We start from the raw sequence: 20,153 nt of genomic DNA, 5'->3' as shown, positions 1-20,153 counted from the left end.
GGGAGAAAAATCTGTGAAGAAAACAAAGAGCGAGAGAGGTATGTATTTATTTTTTGAGAGTTTGATGGTCGCTCCTTAGAAGCACTTCCTGTGGACGATGGATGGGCCAGACTCGTCGTACTCCATCTTGCTGATCCACATCTGCTGGAAGGTGGAGAGGGAAGCCAGGATGGAGCCTCCGATCCATACAGAGTATTTCCTCTCGGGAGGAGCGATGATCTTGATCTTCATCGTTGGTGGCGCCAGCGCGGAGATCTCCTTTTGCATGCGGTCGGCGATGCCTGGGAACATGGTGGAACCTCCGGACAAGACGGTGTTGGCGTACAGATCCTTACGGATGTCGACGTCGCACTTCATGATGCTGTTGTAGGTGGTCTCGTGGATACCAGCAGTCTCCATTCCAATAAAGGATGGCTGACAGAGAGTTTCCGGGCATCGGAATCGCTCGTTGCCGATGGTGATGACCTGACCGTCGGGAAGCTCGTAGCTCTTCTCCAAGGAGGAAGAGGAAGAAGCCGTCTGCATCTCCTGCTCGAAGTCGAGAGCGACATAGCAGAGCTTCTCCTTGATGTCGCGAACGATTTCACGTTCGGCTGATAAGTACGATAAGAAAGAAGATATATTTTATTATGGATTTGAAGACAATTTCATTCAGTGAAGACTTAATCATTGAATTATTTCCGATATAGATGATTATAGCTGTTAGATCTCAGTCAGTAGTTTCTTGACTTTGGTAATCAATAATCCGGCAATAATCTGGTTAAGTTCAATAAAAAAATCCAACATACCGTTGCTAAACTCAGCAACGTATGTTCCATTAATCTTTTAAATAATCATGTGCTATTACGAACAAAGTACTGATGCATTTGCTAACATGAGAACTACTCAGGAGCTAAACATTATTCTTCTTTATTCAGGGTATAGAGTTGCTCTTACTTACACTCTTTGGATTGATACAACGCGATGCTCCGCTGTGGTAAGCTTCATTGGTAAATAATGATTGAAAACCGGGAAACATGGAGATTGAAATTAAAACTTGTAAGTTGCACATGTCTTGCATTTCATTTGTCAATGTATTGTAGTGTATGACGGATCAACTTGTGAAGAATATTCAAAGGATGTTTGTCTTTGTGTCTTGCAAAAAGCTGCGATATAATGTTGCATCAACCATGTTTTAACCTACTACAATGTGATGTGTGTCTGTGTGTGGAAAGGGGCGGGGGTTTCCCAAGAGAAATCCTACCGGTGGTGGTGAAGGAGTAGCCACGCTCGGTGAGGATCTTCATCAGGTAGTCGGTGAGATCACGACCAGCCAAGTCCAGACGGATGATGGCGTGGGGAAGGGCGTAACCCTCGTAGATGGGCACGGTGTGGGAAACACCATCGCCAGAGTCGAACACGATACCAGTGGTACGTCCGGAGGCGTACAGGGACAGCACGGCCTGGATGGCTACGTACATGGCGGGTGAGTTGAAGGTCTCGAACATGATCTGAGATCGAGAAACAGATTTTGAAATTGGCGAACTATACAATTAACAAAGGACAACATGTAATAGTAATGGCAGGGTTCTCCGATAGAGAAGTGGCAACACTAAAGAGACTACCCTGGATGAAGAAGACTATTATCATTATTATTACTATTGTTATTATCATTATTATTATTATTCTTATCATTATTATTACCATTATTAATTATTAATATTATTATGGTTATCATTATCATTATTATTGTTATTATTATTACCATTATCATTATTATTATTACTATCATCATCATCATCATCATCATTATCATCATTATCATCATCATTATTCACCTGGGTCATCTTTTCCCTGTTGGCCTTGGGGTTGAGGGGAGCCTCAGTGAGAAGGACCGGGTGCTCCTCGGGGGCGACTCGGAGCTCGTTGTAGAAGGTGTGATGCCAGATCTTCTCCATGTCGTCCCAGTTGGTGACGATACCGTGCTCGATGGGGTACTTGAGGGTGAGGATACCCCTCTTGCTCTGGGCCTCGTCTCCGACGTAGCTGTCCTTCTGTCCCATGCCGACCATGACACCCTGATGGCGGGGCCTGCCGACGATGGATGGGAAGACAGCCCTTGGGGCATCGTCTCCGGCGAATCCGGCCTTCACCATACCGGATCCATTGTCACAAACAAGGGCGGCAACGTCGTCGTCACACATGATGCTGTACGAGTCTTCTGGTTATAGGGGAGGGGGGGGGGGGAGACAAATTAAATCTCTCTTTCTTACTTCTCAAAAACCCACCCAAACAAAACAAACAAACAAACAAACAAACAAACTAAAACGAAACAAATCAAAACAAACATAAAGTTACAGAGGAGAAAACCGATGATACGGCTGTACCCACTATCGTGACTTTAAAAAGGAAATACAACAGCCGCATCATATAGTTCTAACGTAAAAGCTATGATTCTCACGCTGGCATATACCTTGCCACACCGGAAACCAAATGGCGTATCAGATCCCTTACGCTGTATTCATACATCCTTTCAATACAGCGGATTGCTGTATAGTTTTTTTTTTTTTTTTTTTTATCTCAGACTGGAATATATATATTCTGCTCTGTTTTTAGCAATTATTTGTCGATATGCAATGGAATCTGCCTATGTAAGAGACGAAATCAACATGCGCAACGCACTGTCAACATGAAACGACAAGAAAAAAAAAAGAGAAAATGAAATTTGTACCGGGGTGGGGGGGGGGGGGGGAGAGATGGAGTGGGTGGGGGAGGAAGGAGAGCAAGACAGCTAGGGAGAAAGATAGAGAAAGTTTCTCTCTAACGGATTACATAGGCGCCTGTACTGATTATAGTCAATGCGGGTGACAGTGGAACCACTCAACATAGTGCAGTTCTCTCTTCAAGCCTTTCAAACTTTAAGAATGTGCTCCCCTTGAGTCGCCATTCACGCGTAACCTTACCAAAAAATATCACTGAATTGGTGAATTGACCATCATTCTTTGAGAGATAACAGGGTAAAAACTATAATTTCGAGTCAGTGAGGCGCTTCTTAAAATCCGTCCATTGTTGTCATTTTATTGGCAAGAAGGGCGATTGTTGCTATTCGAAAGTCGCCTGTTGGGGCGTGACTCGCGACGTGCATAATGAGGTATATTCCTAGGCACCTATAGTCAAGGAGGTGAGACGATCAGTCTCACCTCCCTGCTATAGTTAACCCAAAGTAAAGATATTTAATGGTAATGCCTGAGTAATGATTATGGCATAGTTTCCATGAAGAATATAGTGATAACTGTAGTAAAGGCATCCCTTTGTAAAAAATAAACAAAAGTATATAATCAATCACCATATTTTTTCTTTTGTTCTCTCTCTCAACTCTCTCTCTCTCTCTCTCTCTCTCTCTCTCTCTCTCTCTCTCTCCATAAGGGCTGAAGGATTCTGCAAGTTGCCCCACCCATTCCGATCCACAATTTCCTTTCAACCGTTTGATTTTTTATTATGTAACAGTTCACATTGTACTTGACTGCATTCTCTCGATTGTTCCATTCATCACGTCCAATGAGATGCGCTTGGGACCCCGAGATTTACTATAGACATAGTCTCAGTTCCAGGCCTGAACCTTTCTACCTTACTGGAAGACTACTCGCCCAATCACGTCTTGATTATCAACACTTCGCAGCCGAAGTGGAGTCAAACCCACTATCTCTGCACAATTCTGACATTTCTGCAATTCTGAAAATTCTGTCAACATTTTTAGAAATTTGCAGAACATGATACTTGCATTTCTCATCTGGTCAGTGGCATGTGATATCAAAGTTGAAATAGATCTACAGGAAAATAATGCATTATGTCCTCTCAGTGAGGGGTATAAGTGAAAACCCGCTGTCGCTACAAAAAAAAGAAGAAAAACTTATTGTCAATTTAATATGAACGTTCAAGATAACTAAAAACTGCAAAAACACAGGTTACAGCCATACGCGTGTAGTTGCAGCCTGAGCAGTTTAAGATCATAACTCTACATGCACGGCATTAACCCTTGGAAAGGATGTACAATCGGTAACGTATGTTACCAGTTGGTACCAATTTGTTACAAAATATCTATTCAATATCATATATCTAAGTATAGAGCTGGTATTTTTCTTGCTTTGCTATTGGTTTCCTTCTATAATTCAGCACCTAAAAATAACGTAAGGTCCATTGCAGATGCTTTCTTGATGAACCACGAACAATTACCGGCAACGTATGTAACACAGCTTAGAATACGATTTTATAACCAGGTAATGTTAGTACGTTGTGAATACTGTTCTATATAATGTTAGTTTTGTCAGTATTGATGTAATCGGTTGTAATCTTATATAATAGCCACTGCAAAATAGAAAATGTTTAATCAATCAAAATATCTGACCATTCGTGCTCACATTGTACTACCTCAAAACATGCGTAACGCATGTTCCAGACAATTTGAGACGAGTTATGGGTGGTGAAAAACAACATTCCAAGTACAAACAAGACAGAATTTCTTTCATATTATCTCAGATGGACAATCAAAAGTGTATAATGTAAACCTGCTTTGCAGAAAGATATCTTTTGAATGTTTACAACATCGATATGTTACCTTGACAAGATTTTCGTTTTCTAGCAACGTTTTTTCTTTCACCTTTATCCCTCACTGGGGGGGGGGGCATAATGCATTACTCTGGCTTTATTTCCCTGTAAATTTATGCTCTCAACTTTAAAAACACACGCCACAGAATAGATAAGAGGCAAGAATTAGGTTCTGCATTTTTGGATATGATATGGGACCACAGGCGCAAAGGATCTACAACCCATTTATGGCCAAGCATTGCAAGCTCTATAGGCCTACACATCAACACATTTGTAATCACTATGAACTAAACTTCGTAATTATGGTCAATGAGTCTAAGTGAGTCTGTTGGATTGAAACGTCGTTCCAATGTCCTGTTTTTCTCAAAGAAATACCCAACAACGTGCATTACCAGTAAGTGTGTTTTAGGCTTCTCTTCTCAAAGAGAGGTCGCAATTATTGTTTATCACATGGGGAGCATAATGAACAATTCATGGTTTTCTTGGTTAATGCCTTCTTTTCCCGAAAGAATATGGCAGGTGGGGATATTGAAGGACCTTAAATTCTATTTTCTTACGAAACATGCAGGAGAGGAAGGAAGAATATGGTCACATTCGAACTTAGGCCTATCCCCCAATTATTAGGTTTAGCAGTTGTACATTATTGCTGACTGTACAACATCGGAATGGTGAGAGTATGATCACACATGTATTGGATGAATAAGCATGTAGTCCTGCCTTAAATGCTGAATTATGACCACATTAAAATCTCAAGTTAGTCACAGAACCCCGCCCGACTGGTTTACGCACAGCTGTAATTCTTACTACGTAGTTTAAAGCGTGGTCCTAGACGGTGGCTGAATGCACACTTGGGTGTGGTCACCCTTCCCACTGCCGATCGAGGTACGTACCTTGGTATTGCACAGGACAGGAACGTCTAGAGAGAGTCCGTCTTTCGGTCAGTGGCTGTAAAAGTAGAGTGGTCAACTCTGGTTAGAGACGTAGCATTTTTAATCCTGTATGGTAATCCGATGAAATGACCATCTCTTATGACCATATAAGGAGTTGTTTTCGGTATGATACGCCTCGAAAAACTTCAGCTATGCATACTATTGAGCAGAGCTTTCTATTGTGTAATATTTTTGTTCAGCTCAATAAAATTCCCTCCCTAGATTCTTGAAAGGAGTTCTTGAAGGTTGTAACGATTTCTATAGGGTAATTATAATTATAAGGCTGATCCTAGCGCTGGTAGATCTTACAGAATTCCCCATGAATACCAAAGTGCATCTCGTTTCATAGAGTCACATACTGCAGACGATCTTGGTCCATACACAGTATTTTTACAAATCTTTCAAAGCGAAAAAGAAAGAAAGAAAGAAAGAAACTAAACTTGCTGCAAAATTAATCATATTGTAGCCATCCTTTTTTGGTCTTTGTATTTCCCGTTGTTGCTTAAAATACAATTGAAAATCAGTTTAAGAGCGTTCTACAAGCATCAAAGTCTACAGGGCTTGCTTGTTTGTTTTCATCTTCTATCCGTACAAGATGGCTGGATAGCCAACATTATTCAGCTGCACTCTGGGATCCAGTCTTACCAGGGAGGTGAACAATAGAGCATTGAGCGAAGGGGAAAAAGTAACGTATCCTTTATTTGAAGAGTCTCCATTCGTCTGGAGACGAGCCCTGCCCTGAGCAGAGAGCTGCTGAGAGACATGGGGGGGGGGGGGGGGATGGGGTGAGCTCAGTTATTGATGTAGCCCGTTTCGCTGTTCTAACTGTGTTCTAACTGTCAGTGACTGTGTTCTGAACTGCCAACTTTGTTGGTATCTTTTCATGAAAACAGGAGAACACACTAAACCCATCACTTTTTTGTTAGGTTTTTAACATTCTGACACGTACCTTTTGAAACTGTTTTGATCCGCCGACCGTTAAAACATTGATGAATTAAGTGTACAAGTATAATCAAAGTACAAGGGATCAATAGACCCGAGTCTTGGTTAAACCCAAGCATAAAGAATAGTGAGTGTTTTCCGGTGAATTACACAGTGTATAGGAAAGACAGAGAGAGGGGAAAAGCAGGAGGAGTATTTATAGAAGTAAGGAATTTAATTCAAACTTTATTTTCACTCTTTTTCCAACAGAATGTACAAAAAACAATATGATACATTTGGCATGCGAGTCTTTGATAATATACATAGTCAGACAGGGATAACAACATGTTCATGTCTTTATGTTTAGTACAAAAAGAAACATACACTCTATTTATACACTCTGTGAAAAAAAAAAGTGGAGTTACCCACTCAAAAGCTGTTGTTCTCATCTCCACTTATTTAATTTCTTTGGATGTAGATTGTGAACTGATATGGATTTCACTGCAGATGGTGAACTCCAAACAAATCCACATTGGGTGTTTTTATCGCCCACCGAGTAAGTGTTCAGATCCTATCAAGAAACTCACGGAATCCTTGTCTAGGATTGATTTCAGTAGAGACCCTATAGTATGGGTAGGAGGTGACTTTAATGTCCCAGACATTGATTGGTCCAATCTGTGTAGAAAGCCTGAACACCACTGCGTGTACTCCCAGGAACTCACCGCAGAGCTTCTCGATTTAATCCACGATTTTTCATTCACTCAATTGGCTTTCGAACCCAATCACAACCAGAAGACGAGATCAGGCAATGTCAGAAATATCCTGGACCTACTTCTCGCAACAAACCCTGGCTGTTTTGCACCAATTGTAACAAAAGCAGGAATATCTGATCATTTTAATATGATAGCAGATTCTTTTTTTTTACGCCCAGTTCTCCATAAAGCAAAACGTAGAAAGATTTATTTATGGGATAAAGCAGATACATTTAACCTCCGAAAGGATAATTATGGGAATTTTTTTTTCAAGTCTTCCAGGCCAATTATGCACATAAGACAGTAGGGGAGAATTGGAACGTATTTAAGGAAGCTATTCATAGCAGTGTTGATTCAAATGTTCCTTCAAGGTGTAAGAGTACTCGATTTAATCTTCCTTGGATAAACAGAACCCTCAAGCGATTAATTAGAAAGAAAAACAGGGCATTTTACAGTGCCAAAACAGATGGATCTCATCGGAACTGGTGCCGTTATAGGCAGCTTCGTAAGCAAGTCCAAAAAGAACTTCGAAAAGCTGAACAAAACTATTTAGGAACAACAGTTTTTGACTCACTCACTTCCATCCCCAAGAAATTTTGGTCTTTTATGAAGCAAAAGAGGCGTTACACAAATGGTATATCTGCTCTATATTCCAAGGGAAAATTAGACGACACAGCTCGTGAAAAAGCTGAAGCCTTAGTGATCAATATCAATCAGTTTTCACTAAAGAAGATTTGACCAATATTCCTCATATGGGACAGAGACAAATTCCAACAATATCAGATTTGATTATTTCTGCAGAAGGTATTATGAAACTTCTTAAGAACTTAGATGTGAATAAAGCCCCAGGCCCAGACGGCATTTCTCCTAAATTATTGCAAGTCATATTTACGCAAAGTCTTCGGACTGGCACGCTACCCGAGATTGGAGACAAGCTAACATAAATGCTTTGTACAAGAAGAGTAGCAGATCCGACCCAGCCAACTACAGGCCGGTATCCCTCACATCCATCTGCTGCAAAGTCTTAGAACATATTATTCATCGCCACATTATGAGCCATCTGGAGGATAACAATATCCTCAGTAACACACAACATGGATTCAGATCCAGACGGTCGTGTGAGTCCCAACTGATCACAACAATTCATCATATTTTCTCCTCTGTCGAAACCATTAAGCAAGTTGACGCTGTTGTGTTAGACTTTGCGAAAGCGTTTGATACTGTACCACTCAAAGGCTCCTTCATCGCCTCAAGTATCTTGGAATCCAGGGCTCACTACTTTCATGGATTTCACACTTTCTCACAGAAAGGGAACAAACAGTTGTAGTCCAAGGGTCATCCTCAAGATCCGTTCATGTTTCTTCAGGAGTCCCCCAAGGCACTGTTCTGGGCCCATTGCTTTTCTTATCATATATTAATAATCTCCCTGATCAAGTTTCATCCAATGTCTGCTTATTCGCAGACGATTGTGTAGTTTACCGTCCCATTAAGACACATAAAGATTGCGTCATACTTCAGCAAGATCTACGTACCTTAGAGATTTGGGGAAAAAGATGGCAAATGAAATACAAGCTGGACAAATGCAACGTTATGCGCTTCACAAGGAAGTCTCGACCCATTCATCACACGTACACCTTATTCGGTCACCAGTTAGAAACAGTGTCCAGTCACAAATACCAAGGAGTTGTCTTATCAGACAACTTAAAATGGAATAGACATATTGATATAACTACAGCCAGAGCAAGCAGCATGATTGGCTTTCTTCGTCGTAATCTACATAATGCACCGAGAAATGTTAAATTACAAGCATATAAGAGCCTAGTGCGTCCCCACTTGGAGTATTGCTGTACAGTATGGGACCCCTTCACTCAACGTAACATCTCTAAGATTCAAGCAGTACAAAATAGAGCAGCCAGATTCATCTGTAATGATTATAAGTGGCAATATTCTGTCTCCGGAATGATAAAGGATCTCAAACTTCATCCACTCCCAGAATGACGCAAGCTTTTAAGGTTATCAACATTTCATAAAATAAAGCACGGTAACATTGATTTAAAGCTCGAGGATTATATCAGCCCCGCTCAAGCACCGTGAGGTATGACAACCCGAAGTTATCATCCTGATAATTATTCTACTTCATACGGTTCTTCAACTGCTCTCGCCAACTCCTTCTTCCATAGAACAGCGAAGGATTGGAATAATCTGCCGAGTAATATAAAGCAGATTCATAGATTTGACACATTCAAAGAAGCGCTCCAGCGTCACCTCCGTTGTGATTAGCTGCACATCACACCACAGTGCTGAGTGATACTCTATCCAGAGTTTTTCAGCGTATTCATCCAGATCCAGATCCAGACCTATCCGTCCAGGGAGGTGACTTGATCCGTCATATGTCGTTGTTCTCTCAATGTCCTTACTTGTAGTAGGTTATAGTTGCAACATGTGACCTTTCAGTGTTTTATTCTGTATTTTATATAGCAACATTTGATTTGATCTTGTTCGTTTTAATCGGATCCCCCAATTATAGTATGGTCTAAAAATATCTGTACTTATGCTTCCCCTAATCTGATTTTACCACGGGACCTGCGGCTCTATACAAGCTTGCTTTTACGCAGGCCCCATCATATTTTTCGCATTATGATCTCAGTTTAACCCGCATGTATACAGACCTTGTGTATATCAAGACAAACTTTTGAACATTCCGGTGAAGTTCTATTTTGAATTATGTTCTGTATAGATTTCGTATCAATTTACTTTATATTGTGATATATGTGAGAAATATGAAAATAAATTGAAATGAAATGAAATGAAATGTCAGTGCTCATCCGGGAGAAAACTAATACCCTTTTAGTAGGACCTAGCTATCACCGGGTAGTTGCCGGGAGGATACTTCGCCGCGAATGCCGCGAACTACGAAGGCCACTCCAGGGTAACTTCCGAGACGTCGCCAAACAAGGTGACAACTTGTTAGTCTGGAAGTATAGTGGAGACATGTCGAGACCTCTTCTCAGTCGCAAACGTTTGTCCTCAAGACCGCAGAGACGTCTCAGAGATCCCGGGGACAAAACTGTTCTATGTGACCGGGCCGCAACCACAAACACGTCGCGAAGACGTCTCCGAGACCAGTTGGAGACTGGAAAAAGTATCCGAAAAAAGCGAACATGTTTGAGTCTCTCACGACTCTCCGTAGACCGGATTAGTCTCCAGAAGACGTCGCGGAGATGTCGTGGTGATGTCTCCGTGACCACTCCGCGACCAGCGAGGCTCTACCCAATGAGATACCTACAGTCTACCCGGGGCATTCTCCGGAGACGAAACACTGGGCCACGTGTCACGGTATACATAGACCCTCGTTCCACATAACCGAGACCCGCGAGAGACCACTGAGAGACCCCAAATTTGAAAGATCTCTCAGCAGTCTTCAAGACCACAAACAAAAATAGTGTCTATGTGAAAAAAGACCTTGAAAATCGTTAAAAGATTAACAAAAAAGTAATTTTCCAGCAATTTTTTCAGAAATCTCAGAGGGACCTTGAAGATTGTCGAACGTTCACTGAAAATACCCCCTTTCGCACGAGGGAGCTTTTATATTTTTAGAATTGAAATTCAGCGATCTGTTGCACACTTTTGGTGGATCATTGGGAATTTTTAATCCAAGAAGTAAGACAATATTTTGACATTTATTCTATGTTGTAAACAAGGAAAATCCCCTTTTAATTTCCTTCCTACAGAACTGCTAGAGCAAGGAATCTTCGTCGAAAATAAACGACATACCAATATCGCTTGTGCCGTTTAAAAACGTTACAATCTATACAACGTACAAGCAATAATTCAGCAGTACTACAATGATGCTAACTATAGTCACTAATCACCTGTATCGATCACCACTGTCGCAATTCTGATTATCAGTGTGTGTGTGTATGTGTGCGTGTGTTTAAAGCAATTCTTGGCAAAGATTATCTCGAAGCGTCTCTTTGCGTTGCAAGACAAAGCAAAAGTGGAATAGATTTGCATAATAGTGCAGAAAATGAAACTTTTTAGTTGTCCACTACACATAATTGATTTAATGTACAATTTGATTTATGTGCAGTATCATTTCCTATACATACATCCGTGGACCAACTACTGTACTAGGTCCATGGTACAACATACAGACTCATGATCTGCCAAAGACTAGAGAAACACACACGCAAACCCTTGACTATGAACAGGAGATCGCGGAATGCAGATCCTGAGTCTATGCGTTGTATAATAATCACATAGTCATGTGATGCAAGGTGTCCCACCACCTGACCACTTTACGCTCCAGAGCCTTACGAAGGCCATGCCAGGCATTGTATCATATTGTAGTGTAGTACGAGTAATGTACAGCTGTATATTTCAGTATGTTTCATCCATGCGCAGACGACAGACATGATAAAAAACAGCCTTTCGCTGAATCTTGTCGCCGTGCTTAAATAAATCAATAAAAAAAAAAACGAAAACGAAACAGGCCGATAAGTTTGATTGAAGAGAAAAATAGAGAATAACGTCCGCCTCAAGCTTGATTTCTTCCACAAATGTGTACATATAAGATATATGAATATGAGTATTCATGATTATTCATGGAGACCAGTATTCGAACATGTGTGTTTAGTCATGCTACATTATATAGATGATGACTGGCGTGGGAGGGAACATGCCGAATGTTCCACCCGAAGGGTTTGAAATGCTATTGAGGAAGGTTATAAGTCCCGAGACGAAGTCGAGGGACTTATAGCCTCCCGAAATAGCATTTCAAACCCTGAGGGTGGAACGTTTGGTACATGTTCCCGACAACAAAAGTCATCATCTGTTATGTTATATGGGTTAGTCAAATTACTAGTATCACGCTTTCGTACGCATTACAATAATCGGTCATTTGCTTTTTCACATTGTATGGAAAAAGGCAAATTTATCCTATCGATTGCGTGGAAAATGTGATCGTTCAATCGTTTGGTATCGTTTATCATTTGTTACATGAAAATGTTTTCCAATGGGAGAGCATTACAAAAATGTTCTGCCCATGAGCGAACATAACCAATGTGCCTCCATCACGTGATTATGTTTAGCCAATCACTAACCGGTATTTAGCTACATGACAGAATATAATCGTAAATTTCTGCCGTGCGGGCGCATCAGACAGTTTGTCTTTTATCTCATTTTCACTGAAAACACTTAATAATAATAATAATAATAGTCAGTTCTTAGAAACGCATAGATCTCTATGCGTGTACAAAATAATGAAACAAATTCTATCACATATTTCTCTATTCAAACATGTAATCAATAATTGTCAAAAAGATGAGTTTTTAACACAGATTTGAATTTATCAAAATCTGTAATGCATCTAACACTGAGAGGGAGATTATTCTATAATGAGGGTGCCATTTTTCCAGAAGCCCTATCACCATATGTCTTAGATTTCACACTTATTTCAGAGAGGAGATTTTTTGATTTTGAGCGCAGATTACGACCAGGATGATATGGCTTGATGAGTTCACTGAGATATGCAGGGGCATTTCCATGAAAACATTCGAATACAAGGGTCAAAATCTTAAACCTGATACGAGCTCTTATGGGCAACCAATGAAGACTACGAAGAATGGGAGTTATATGATCAAATTTCCTTTTACGTGCACTTAACTCTAACTTTTTTATGAGGACATCGTGGACTAAGGTGATGCATTCGCACGATTAAGTAACATTGACAATCGAGGACTTGTTCCCGAGCAAGGTAGTTGTGAAGGGCGTCATGACAAAATTATGAATTTCTGTGATGCGGGGGCACCATACTTTTTCTCTTTTATGTTCACTGCAAACACATTCTGTCTGTGAGGGCATCAAGGACTAAGTTGATGCATATTATGCATGGTTAAGTTGAATAAATGATATTGTATGAGGTATTGTTCCCAAGCAACAAGGCCGAAGTGAAAAGCGTGTCAGTTCTGCCAAACCGATAAAATCTGCTGAGTTGTTGGAATAAAATTGCATTACTGAACTTCACACCTGCCTGTGAGCAAGTAGCTAGAATCAATCATGTCCATAGTGGTGATTAGTTGACTGTTAATCGTGTGTCGTACGTCTCTGAAAAGAACGAATGCTATTCAAAGTGAAGGGTTTTAAGACACGATATTGACTTTGGAACAGAGGCCTAATTGCAGCTCCATCATCCGGGAACTCTGCAGCTGTTTCTTGATGCAATTGATTAAAGTTATGGTAAGTCTGGAGTACCAGTGGACGCTGGCTATAAGCAATGTCATCCAGCACTATCTGTGATTTATTTCATCTTACGTGATATAGTATGTCCAAGAACCCAAGTACAAGAACATCAGTATTATGTAAGACGACGTTTATTTCAAGCGATGCTGTATTGACAGTGATTAAGGCCTATAAGATGATGAACTAAAACAGCAGCAGCACAACAAGCTGTGTGGTTCAGCATTTTGTTAACACAAATGCTCTGATATGTGATAACTTCTTGCTCTGAATTTCGTTGTGTGGTATACAAACTTTACTGTCGTTAATTTCTCCGATAAGTTGTTGAAAACCTGGAAACTAAATATAATCTTCAACACAAGCTACGTTTAGATTTTAGTCATGTATGGCGTTTTCTCCATAACACTTCCTCTGAAAATCAGATGGGGGTGGGGATATAATACACTCTAAAATAATCCGGGTCAGAACTGCCCCGGAACTGGGTCCGTTGGGGTCACACATCGTTCCAGGTCAGAAATGACAAGGAATGGGGTCAGATATGACCCCATACAGAGTCATGAATTGGGTCAGGGTGACCCCATTCCGGGTCTTCATGACCAAATTCCAATCATTTTTAACCCGGAACGGTGTGTGACGCCAACGGACCCAGTTGCGGGTCAGTTCTGACCCGATTTTTTTCTTTTTTTTTAGAGTGTAGAGGATCGCAATTATGAATGTTATTGAGTACAGTGCATGAGGTTATTAAATGAAAAAAATGGACTGGTCCGTCTAGAATATCCAGGGGTTCGTTTTACACTACTTTTCCCTATCAACACGTAGTAAACAAAATTTTTGTTTTGTGTGACTATCTTTCTCCTTTACATTTTCCTGGTTGTTTCCCTTGCTGCGACAGTTTCCCGAGAAGACTTTTGTCCGGAAGAACTTGAGTGCAGTGATTACAGGTTTCTTGATTATTTTACTTGGTAAGATGGCGGATTATGACAACTGAGTGAGATCTTATCTTTGAATTGGTCAATATTAAGTGTGTGATGTGAGTAATACTAATTTCGTTATTGCATTATGTTATTACATTCTTTTCATTGCATATGCTTGTTTGTTTGTCCACAACTCATTTGTTTTTTGTGTTTAATGAAAGCAAATGTAGTTGTAATGATAAACATCACATTGTCATATTTGAGTCTAACTTTGAGTGTGAACTTTTTGGTATCAATATTCGCCGATTTCAGGATGAATGCAAAGCTAGCACAAACGCTCTTTTTCTTTCTCTCCAAATAATGCTACCGCAAGAAGATATTGTCAAAATCATTTTTCAAATCAGCCTCAGTGATAGGATATCTTTCACATTTCAAACCTCTTGCTGAAACTGGCACTGTAATGATCGTAATTTTCCTGTAATTCCTGATAAACCAATAAATCAAATCAAATCAAATCAAATCAAATCAAATCAAATCAAATCAAATCAAATAGATAACAAAACTCTGTCAGGTTTGATCGATATGTTTTGGCGTTTTGTCATTTTCTATTTGGGTCACCGTGTCTATAGCTCATGGACCGTATAGCTCGTGGGCCTATTAAATTTACTTTAACAGTGTAAACCTAATGTCTGTATAGCTCGTGGGCTGTATGACTCGTGGATGTCGAACTCGTGACGGACATCCCAATTCATTTCGGTTCCTATCAGACAAAAATTCAGAATGTAGCCTCACAAGAGACGTGTTCAGTTCCTCGTGCCGTGACGGCTACGGTCTTAACTACACCCTACCGATGAGTCGGCATTGCAAGGGTAATACCATCCCAAAGTTGATTCCATGGTCGCCGTCTGAGAACGCTCAAATTTCTCGCCAATGCAAAAGGCGCAGTAGGATCGGCAAAATATCACCAAGTTGGAGACTCTGTCGAATTCCAGGTACATGAATACATCATGATTGTTCTCATGATTGTTTGTTCGTTCATTCGTTTTCGTATAAAATGATGCTTACATAATCATATAAATCCTTTACTTGGTGATTAGATTGAGGCACTGTTACGTATTCGAAGAGCAGTTGGATTAGAGAATACACGGTAAATGTATATATAGACGAGGGTAATCTGCTTCAGCGAAGTTTTCTTTTTATTTTCTTTTTAAGCCAACAGAATATGATACACGGAAAAACATTTATTTTTTCCCTTGTACTTTCGTATAGTATGTATTTCTATTATACCAGTTATGTCTCCTCTTTGCAGAACGGCGTATTTATTCTTCTAGAAATAGAGATACGAATGTTTTGTTTGTTCTATATATGTAGCTAAATATATTTATGAAAAAATTAGTACGTGATAACAGAGACAAAGCATAATTTGCAAAGGTGATAGAAAGTAAACATAGCGATGGAAAAAAGTGATCTACTGATTTCACATGAACGTACAAATGTATCCTTTATGTTTGCCTAAACAATTATATCAGCAAGCACGCTACAGTATTTTTTTTTGTTCAATGTCCCATTTTTGACTGCCACATCGACCTTAATACTCCTTAGATAATGTATGTAGGAACTCTAAAGAGATTGTCTAATAAAGCATGAATACAAAGATCAGTGAGAGTGGTCGCATTAAAAAATGATATCCATCCCGCTCGCCGGATATAAGTGCGTGAACGACCTTTTAATTTTGCATTGGAGTAACACTAGTAAGCGTATCCAATGGCGTATCCATCAAGGACACATGCTAAACTACTCCTCTCATCCCCTCAAAAAGCAAAACAAAGCAAAACGAAAATAATAACAAAAACGAAAACAAATACAAAATCAACTAGATATATCGCTACGGCGACTGATATGCCTCCGCCATAATGCATGGTTCTCCTAATAGGTCTATAGTACAATGTCTTGACAATGTGTGATGACAGTTTCACACAATTGGCAAAATATTAAAATGACAGGTTTGCCACAAATGTGCTGAATGTTCACTTTCCTAGAACTAGGTTCAATTGGATGAATAATTAAAATGTCAGAGTGCAGGTATTTGGGGAATTGATGATTTTTACTTGACTTTTGACCCTTTTATAAGTTTATGCATTGAGTAATTTTCAAGGTATTGAGAAAAAGTATGATTTCAGTATCAAATGGGAAAATAGCATTATCTAAACCTTGCCTTTGACCTTTGACCTCACAGTTCCAAAGAGAATCACTGTTAGGTTGAACATGCATAAATATGTAAGTTTCATGATGATACCTTGAGTTACTTTTGAGATATGGAGGAAAAAGTGCAATTCCGCACTTTCACTTGACCTTTGACCTTTTGACCTTTGACCTTTTGGCAAGAAACTTCCCACAGAATATATATTGGGTAATACATGCATACATCAAGTTAAAAAAAAACAACCAAAAACCTTCAGGCATTGCATAAATATAAGGAAAGTAGTGATATTTTGAGGAGTTGACCTTGAACTTTGACCCCCTGACCTTTGAACCATGACCCCAACTTCCCTAGATAATCACTGTCCATTGAAACAAGCATATATACTCAGTTCCATGAAGACACCTTGAACCATTTGCGAGATATGGAGAAAAACATGAATTTTCAACCTTTTTTTTCACAAAATAATCTGTGACCTTTGACCTTTGACCCCGTGACCCTAAAATCCAAACAAAGTATTATCCCCCCAGGATATACCCTCATACCAAGTTTGATGTAAAACCACCACACGGTTCTTGAGATATCGACAAAAACAAAACGGGACGGACGTACGGACGGACGGACGGACGGACGACCCGAAAACATAATGCCTCCGGCCACTTCGTTGGCGGAGGCATAAAAACAAAAACACCATCTAAAAACCACGAGACCGCAAAAACAAAGGATATTGCTAATTTCCAGCATAACTGCAGATGCACAAAACTGTGATACCAATGAATGCTGGTAACTTACAGATTGCCATAGCAACCCTTGCGATGGAGGCTGGTGTGAGGAGACCATGACCGGCTACCGCTGCCACCGCCCTCTCGTAACAGGAGTGACAGGTAAAGTAAAACGCATCTACCACACATCTTAAGTGGTAATTAGTCTAAAGAAATTTCGAAGAAGAATGAACATCTTTGCAAATAAAAAAGAAAAAAAGGAGGGAAGTCATCCTGTTTATGAGCATAATATTGTGTGATTTAGTATAGGAAGACGGTGCACACAAGAGGGTAGTTACATTTTTTTTTAAATTATTGGCCAAAAGAAAATAAAAGAGAGAGAGAGACTGCGAGAGAGAGAGAGAGAGAGAGAAGGTAAATTGCAATTATGAGCAAATCAGTGGGCTAGCTCTTTTTTTCTAAAATTATTACTGATGTCATTACTCCCTCGCGGAAACACACAAATTTCACGATTTATTCAAGAACTCATGTAAATGTATGTCGTAATACTATATACATAATTAATTTTGTTCTTTTTCGATGGAGACAAAATTGCCTATATCATTACCATTTGAAGTTGGATTTTACGTGTATAATACCTGCATATTTAAGGTTTTTGACCAAATACTTGTAGCACGTTCATGATTCACTTATGGCAACTGTATACAGTCGTTTGTGAATTTCAAGATCCCTATTCAGCATGGATTTCGAATATTTTATGTGTTGTTTCTCTGATTAGAATCTTTTGGCAGAATGTCACGGATATAACAAGGAGGAGTAAGCCTGAAGTAAACCGGGAGTAAATAGAAAATTGAAAAATAAATAACAATAAAAACAACCGACATGGAAGTATCCAAACAATAATTGTATTTTACTGAACTAACAGGCTGGTTCCATATCATTGCTATTTGGGTTTTGTTGATTCTTTTTTTTTTCTTTGTAGGTTTACACTCTAGCTTTGGCTAAACCATCCTCCTACTGAGCACATAATATTATAATCTACGCATTCGAACACTTGGAATCCATTTCGCAGACAGTACTTTTGGCTATATACGTCAGGCAATCCTCAGAGAAATGTCAGGAGCACTTAAAGAGTCGTCTGCATTAACTTTCAAAATTCCTATGCAAAATGGGTTTCGAATATTTTATGTCTTGTCTTTCTAATACTCATGTCGTTTTTTCCCCCTTATATGACAACCACATCAATATTTTGTATAGACAATGGCTCGTCACAGAAAGAGGTCACTTTTGAGTCAAGTCCATGCCCAACGTCAAATGCGAATGGTGCGTGAGTTTAATTTTCAAGACTATTTTTTTTAATACAGTTTCAAATCATGTAGGCACAGTACATGAAGCGATAGTGCCATGCATGCTATTGTTTGCGGAATCATTGAGGTTCTTGAGTAGAAAACCAATTACCTGAATAACCGCTCCAAAATGATACACTGAACAAGGATGATGTCATATTAGGGTCACATATACCCCAGTGCAGTGTAGCAATATCAACCATGACGATACCACTTGCTCAACAAGTTCACCTGTGTAAATTTTTTACACGCTTTCTTCTTCCCTCCTACTTCCATGAACACCTAATCAAGCTGCCATGTCACCGTCCACATTCATTTTGATTTGTCATTTTGATTTGTAAACATTTTTATTTCCCATCCCAACCACGATAGATTCTGAAACTCTGCACCCGATAAACCAGATGTGCAGATGCTAAAGTCTAATAGTCTTTGGGAAGTCTCTTTTTTTTACTATCACCAAGATCTGCATCTTTGTTGTATGGGGAAATTTTGCAATGTGCTATCCTAGTACTCACCCTGGATAAACATTAGCTATATTTGTCAACTGGCCTGTTTCAGCTCTCAAGCGTAAGCTTATAGGATATAGCTTCTTTTTTTTTTTTTTTTGGGGGGGGGGGGCAATTACTTCCCTTACATTGTACTTTTGAATTATTTTTCTTTATCATTAACATGATTAAGATGTACCGTGTAATTTGTATTGAACTATTGTCAGTATTTTGTATTCATCAAGTTTATCAATTCTTCTTCAAAATCCTATGATTTGGACAAAAGAAAAATTAATTGTTTTTTATATTACGTGTGTCATGAAATTGCAGAAATAAATAAAAATCAAATTAAATCAAAATCAAATTCAATCAATTATCGCATCCCATTGTTACCCCTTGAAGTCTGTACTCCCTCAACGTGCAAAAACGGAGGTGTATGCAGGGATACGTCCAAGGGATTCAGATGTAACTGCAGCAGGGATTATTTTGGACCCACATGTAGTGAGTATTGCATTTTCGTGTTCTGATTTTGTTCCTTGTAATTTCAATATTTGCAGTTTTGTCCTTATTCGTTGGATGCTTCACGAGAATGGGGGGAGGGGAATGGAAAACGTTCTGCGGCCTCTGATGTATAGAGTGTATTTTTTTCTTTTACCTTTCAGGCCTATAATATGCTTGTTTCGTCTTCTTTGTTTTTTTCTCTTTGATGGTGATGCATGTGTAAACCTACTTGCAATATTTCAATATTCTTAACAAAGTGTATAAGTGCACCGTACTTTCTAATCGGTACCATATCACTTCTTGCTCATTGTTTTGCACACTGGTTACGTAATTTATTCGACCTTGCATATGATAATTTCTTACCGCTTTTATCTTTTAATTTTATATCATCTTTACTTATGTAGATATCACATCTTATTGTTTCTACATGTTCATTTACTCTCTCTTTTGTTACTGTTGCATTATGTGATTTTTACTCGCAGTATTGTGCCATTTGTAACAGAGCTCCTTGAAAAGCAGGCCATTGGGCCCTGAACGTGACTACTCTGTGGTCTCTTTGAAT

General features: G+C 39.4%; 1 protein-coding gene across 1 annotated transcript; it reads right to left on the bottom strand.

Annotated features, from left to right (window-relative positions):
* Positions 1-75: 75 nt before the first annotated feature.
* LOC139729139 (actin CyI, cytoplasmic-like) lies at positions 76-2,183 on the bottom strand. The gene is made up of 3 exons (XM_071640069.1): positions 1,818-2,183; positions 1,244-1,490; positions 76-593 (listed from the first exon to the last, which is right to left on the bottom strand). Exons 1-3 carry the CDS (start codon positions 2,181-2,183, stop codon positions 76-78), a joined length of 1,131 nt encoding a protein of 376 aa, XP_071496170.1.
* Positions 2,184-20,153: the final 17,970 nt, after the last annotated feature.

Source organism: Diadema antillarum, unplaced genomic scaffold (genome assembly GCF_040938485.1).
Source record: "Diadema antillarum isolate AM-2024a unplaced genomic scaffold, OU_Dant_1.0 seq00000220_RagTag, whole genome shotgun sequence".
Lineage (NCBI taxonomy): Eukaryota > Metazoa > Echinodermata > Echinoidea > Diadematoida > Diadematidae > Diadema > Diadema antillarum.
The sequence above is the reverse complement of the archived record's forward strand: the minus strand, read 5'-3'. Positions and strand labels throughout refer to the sequence as shown.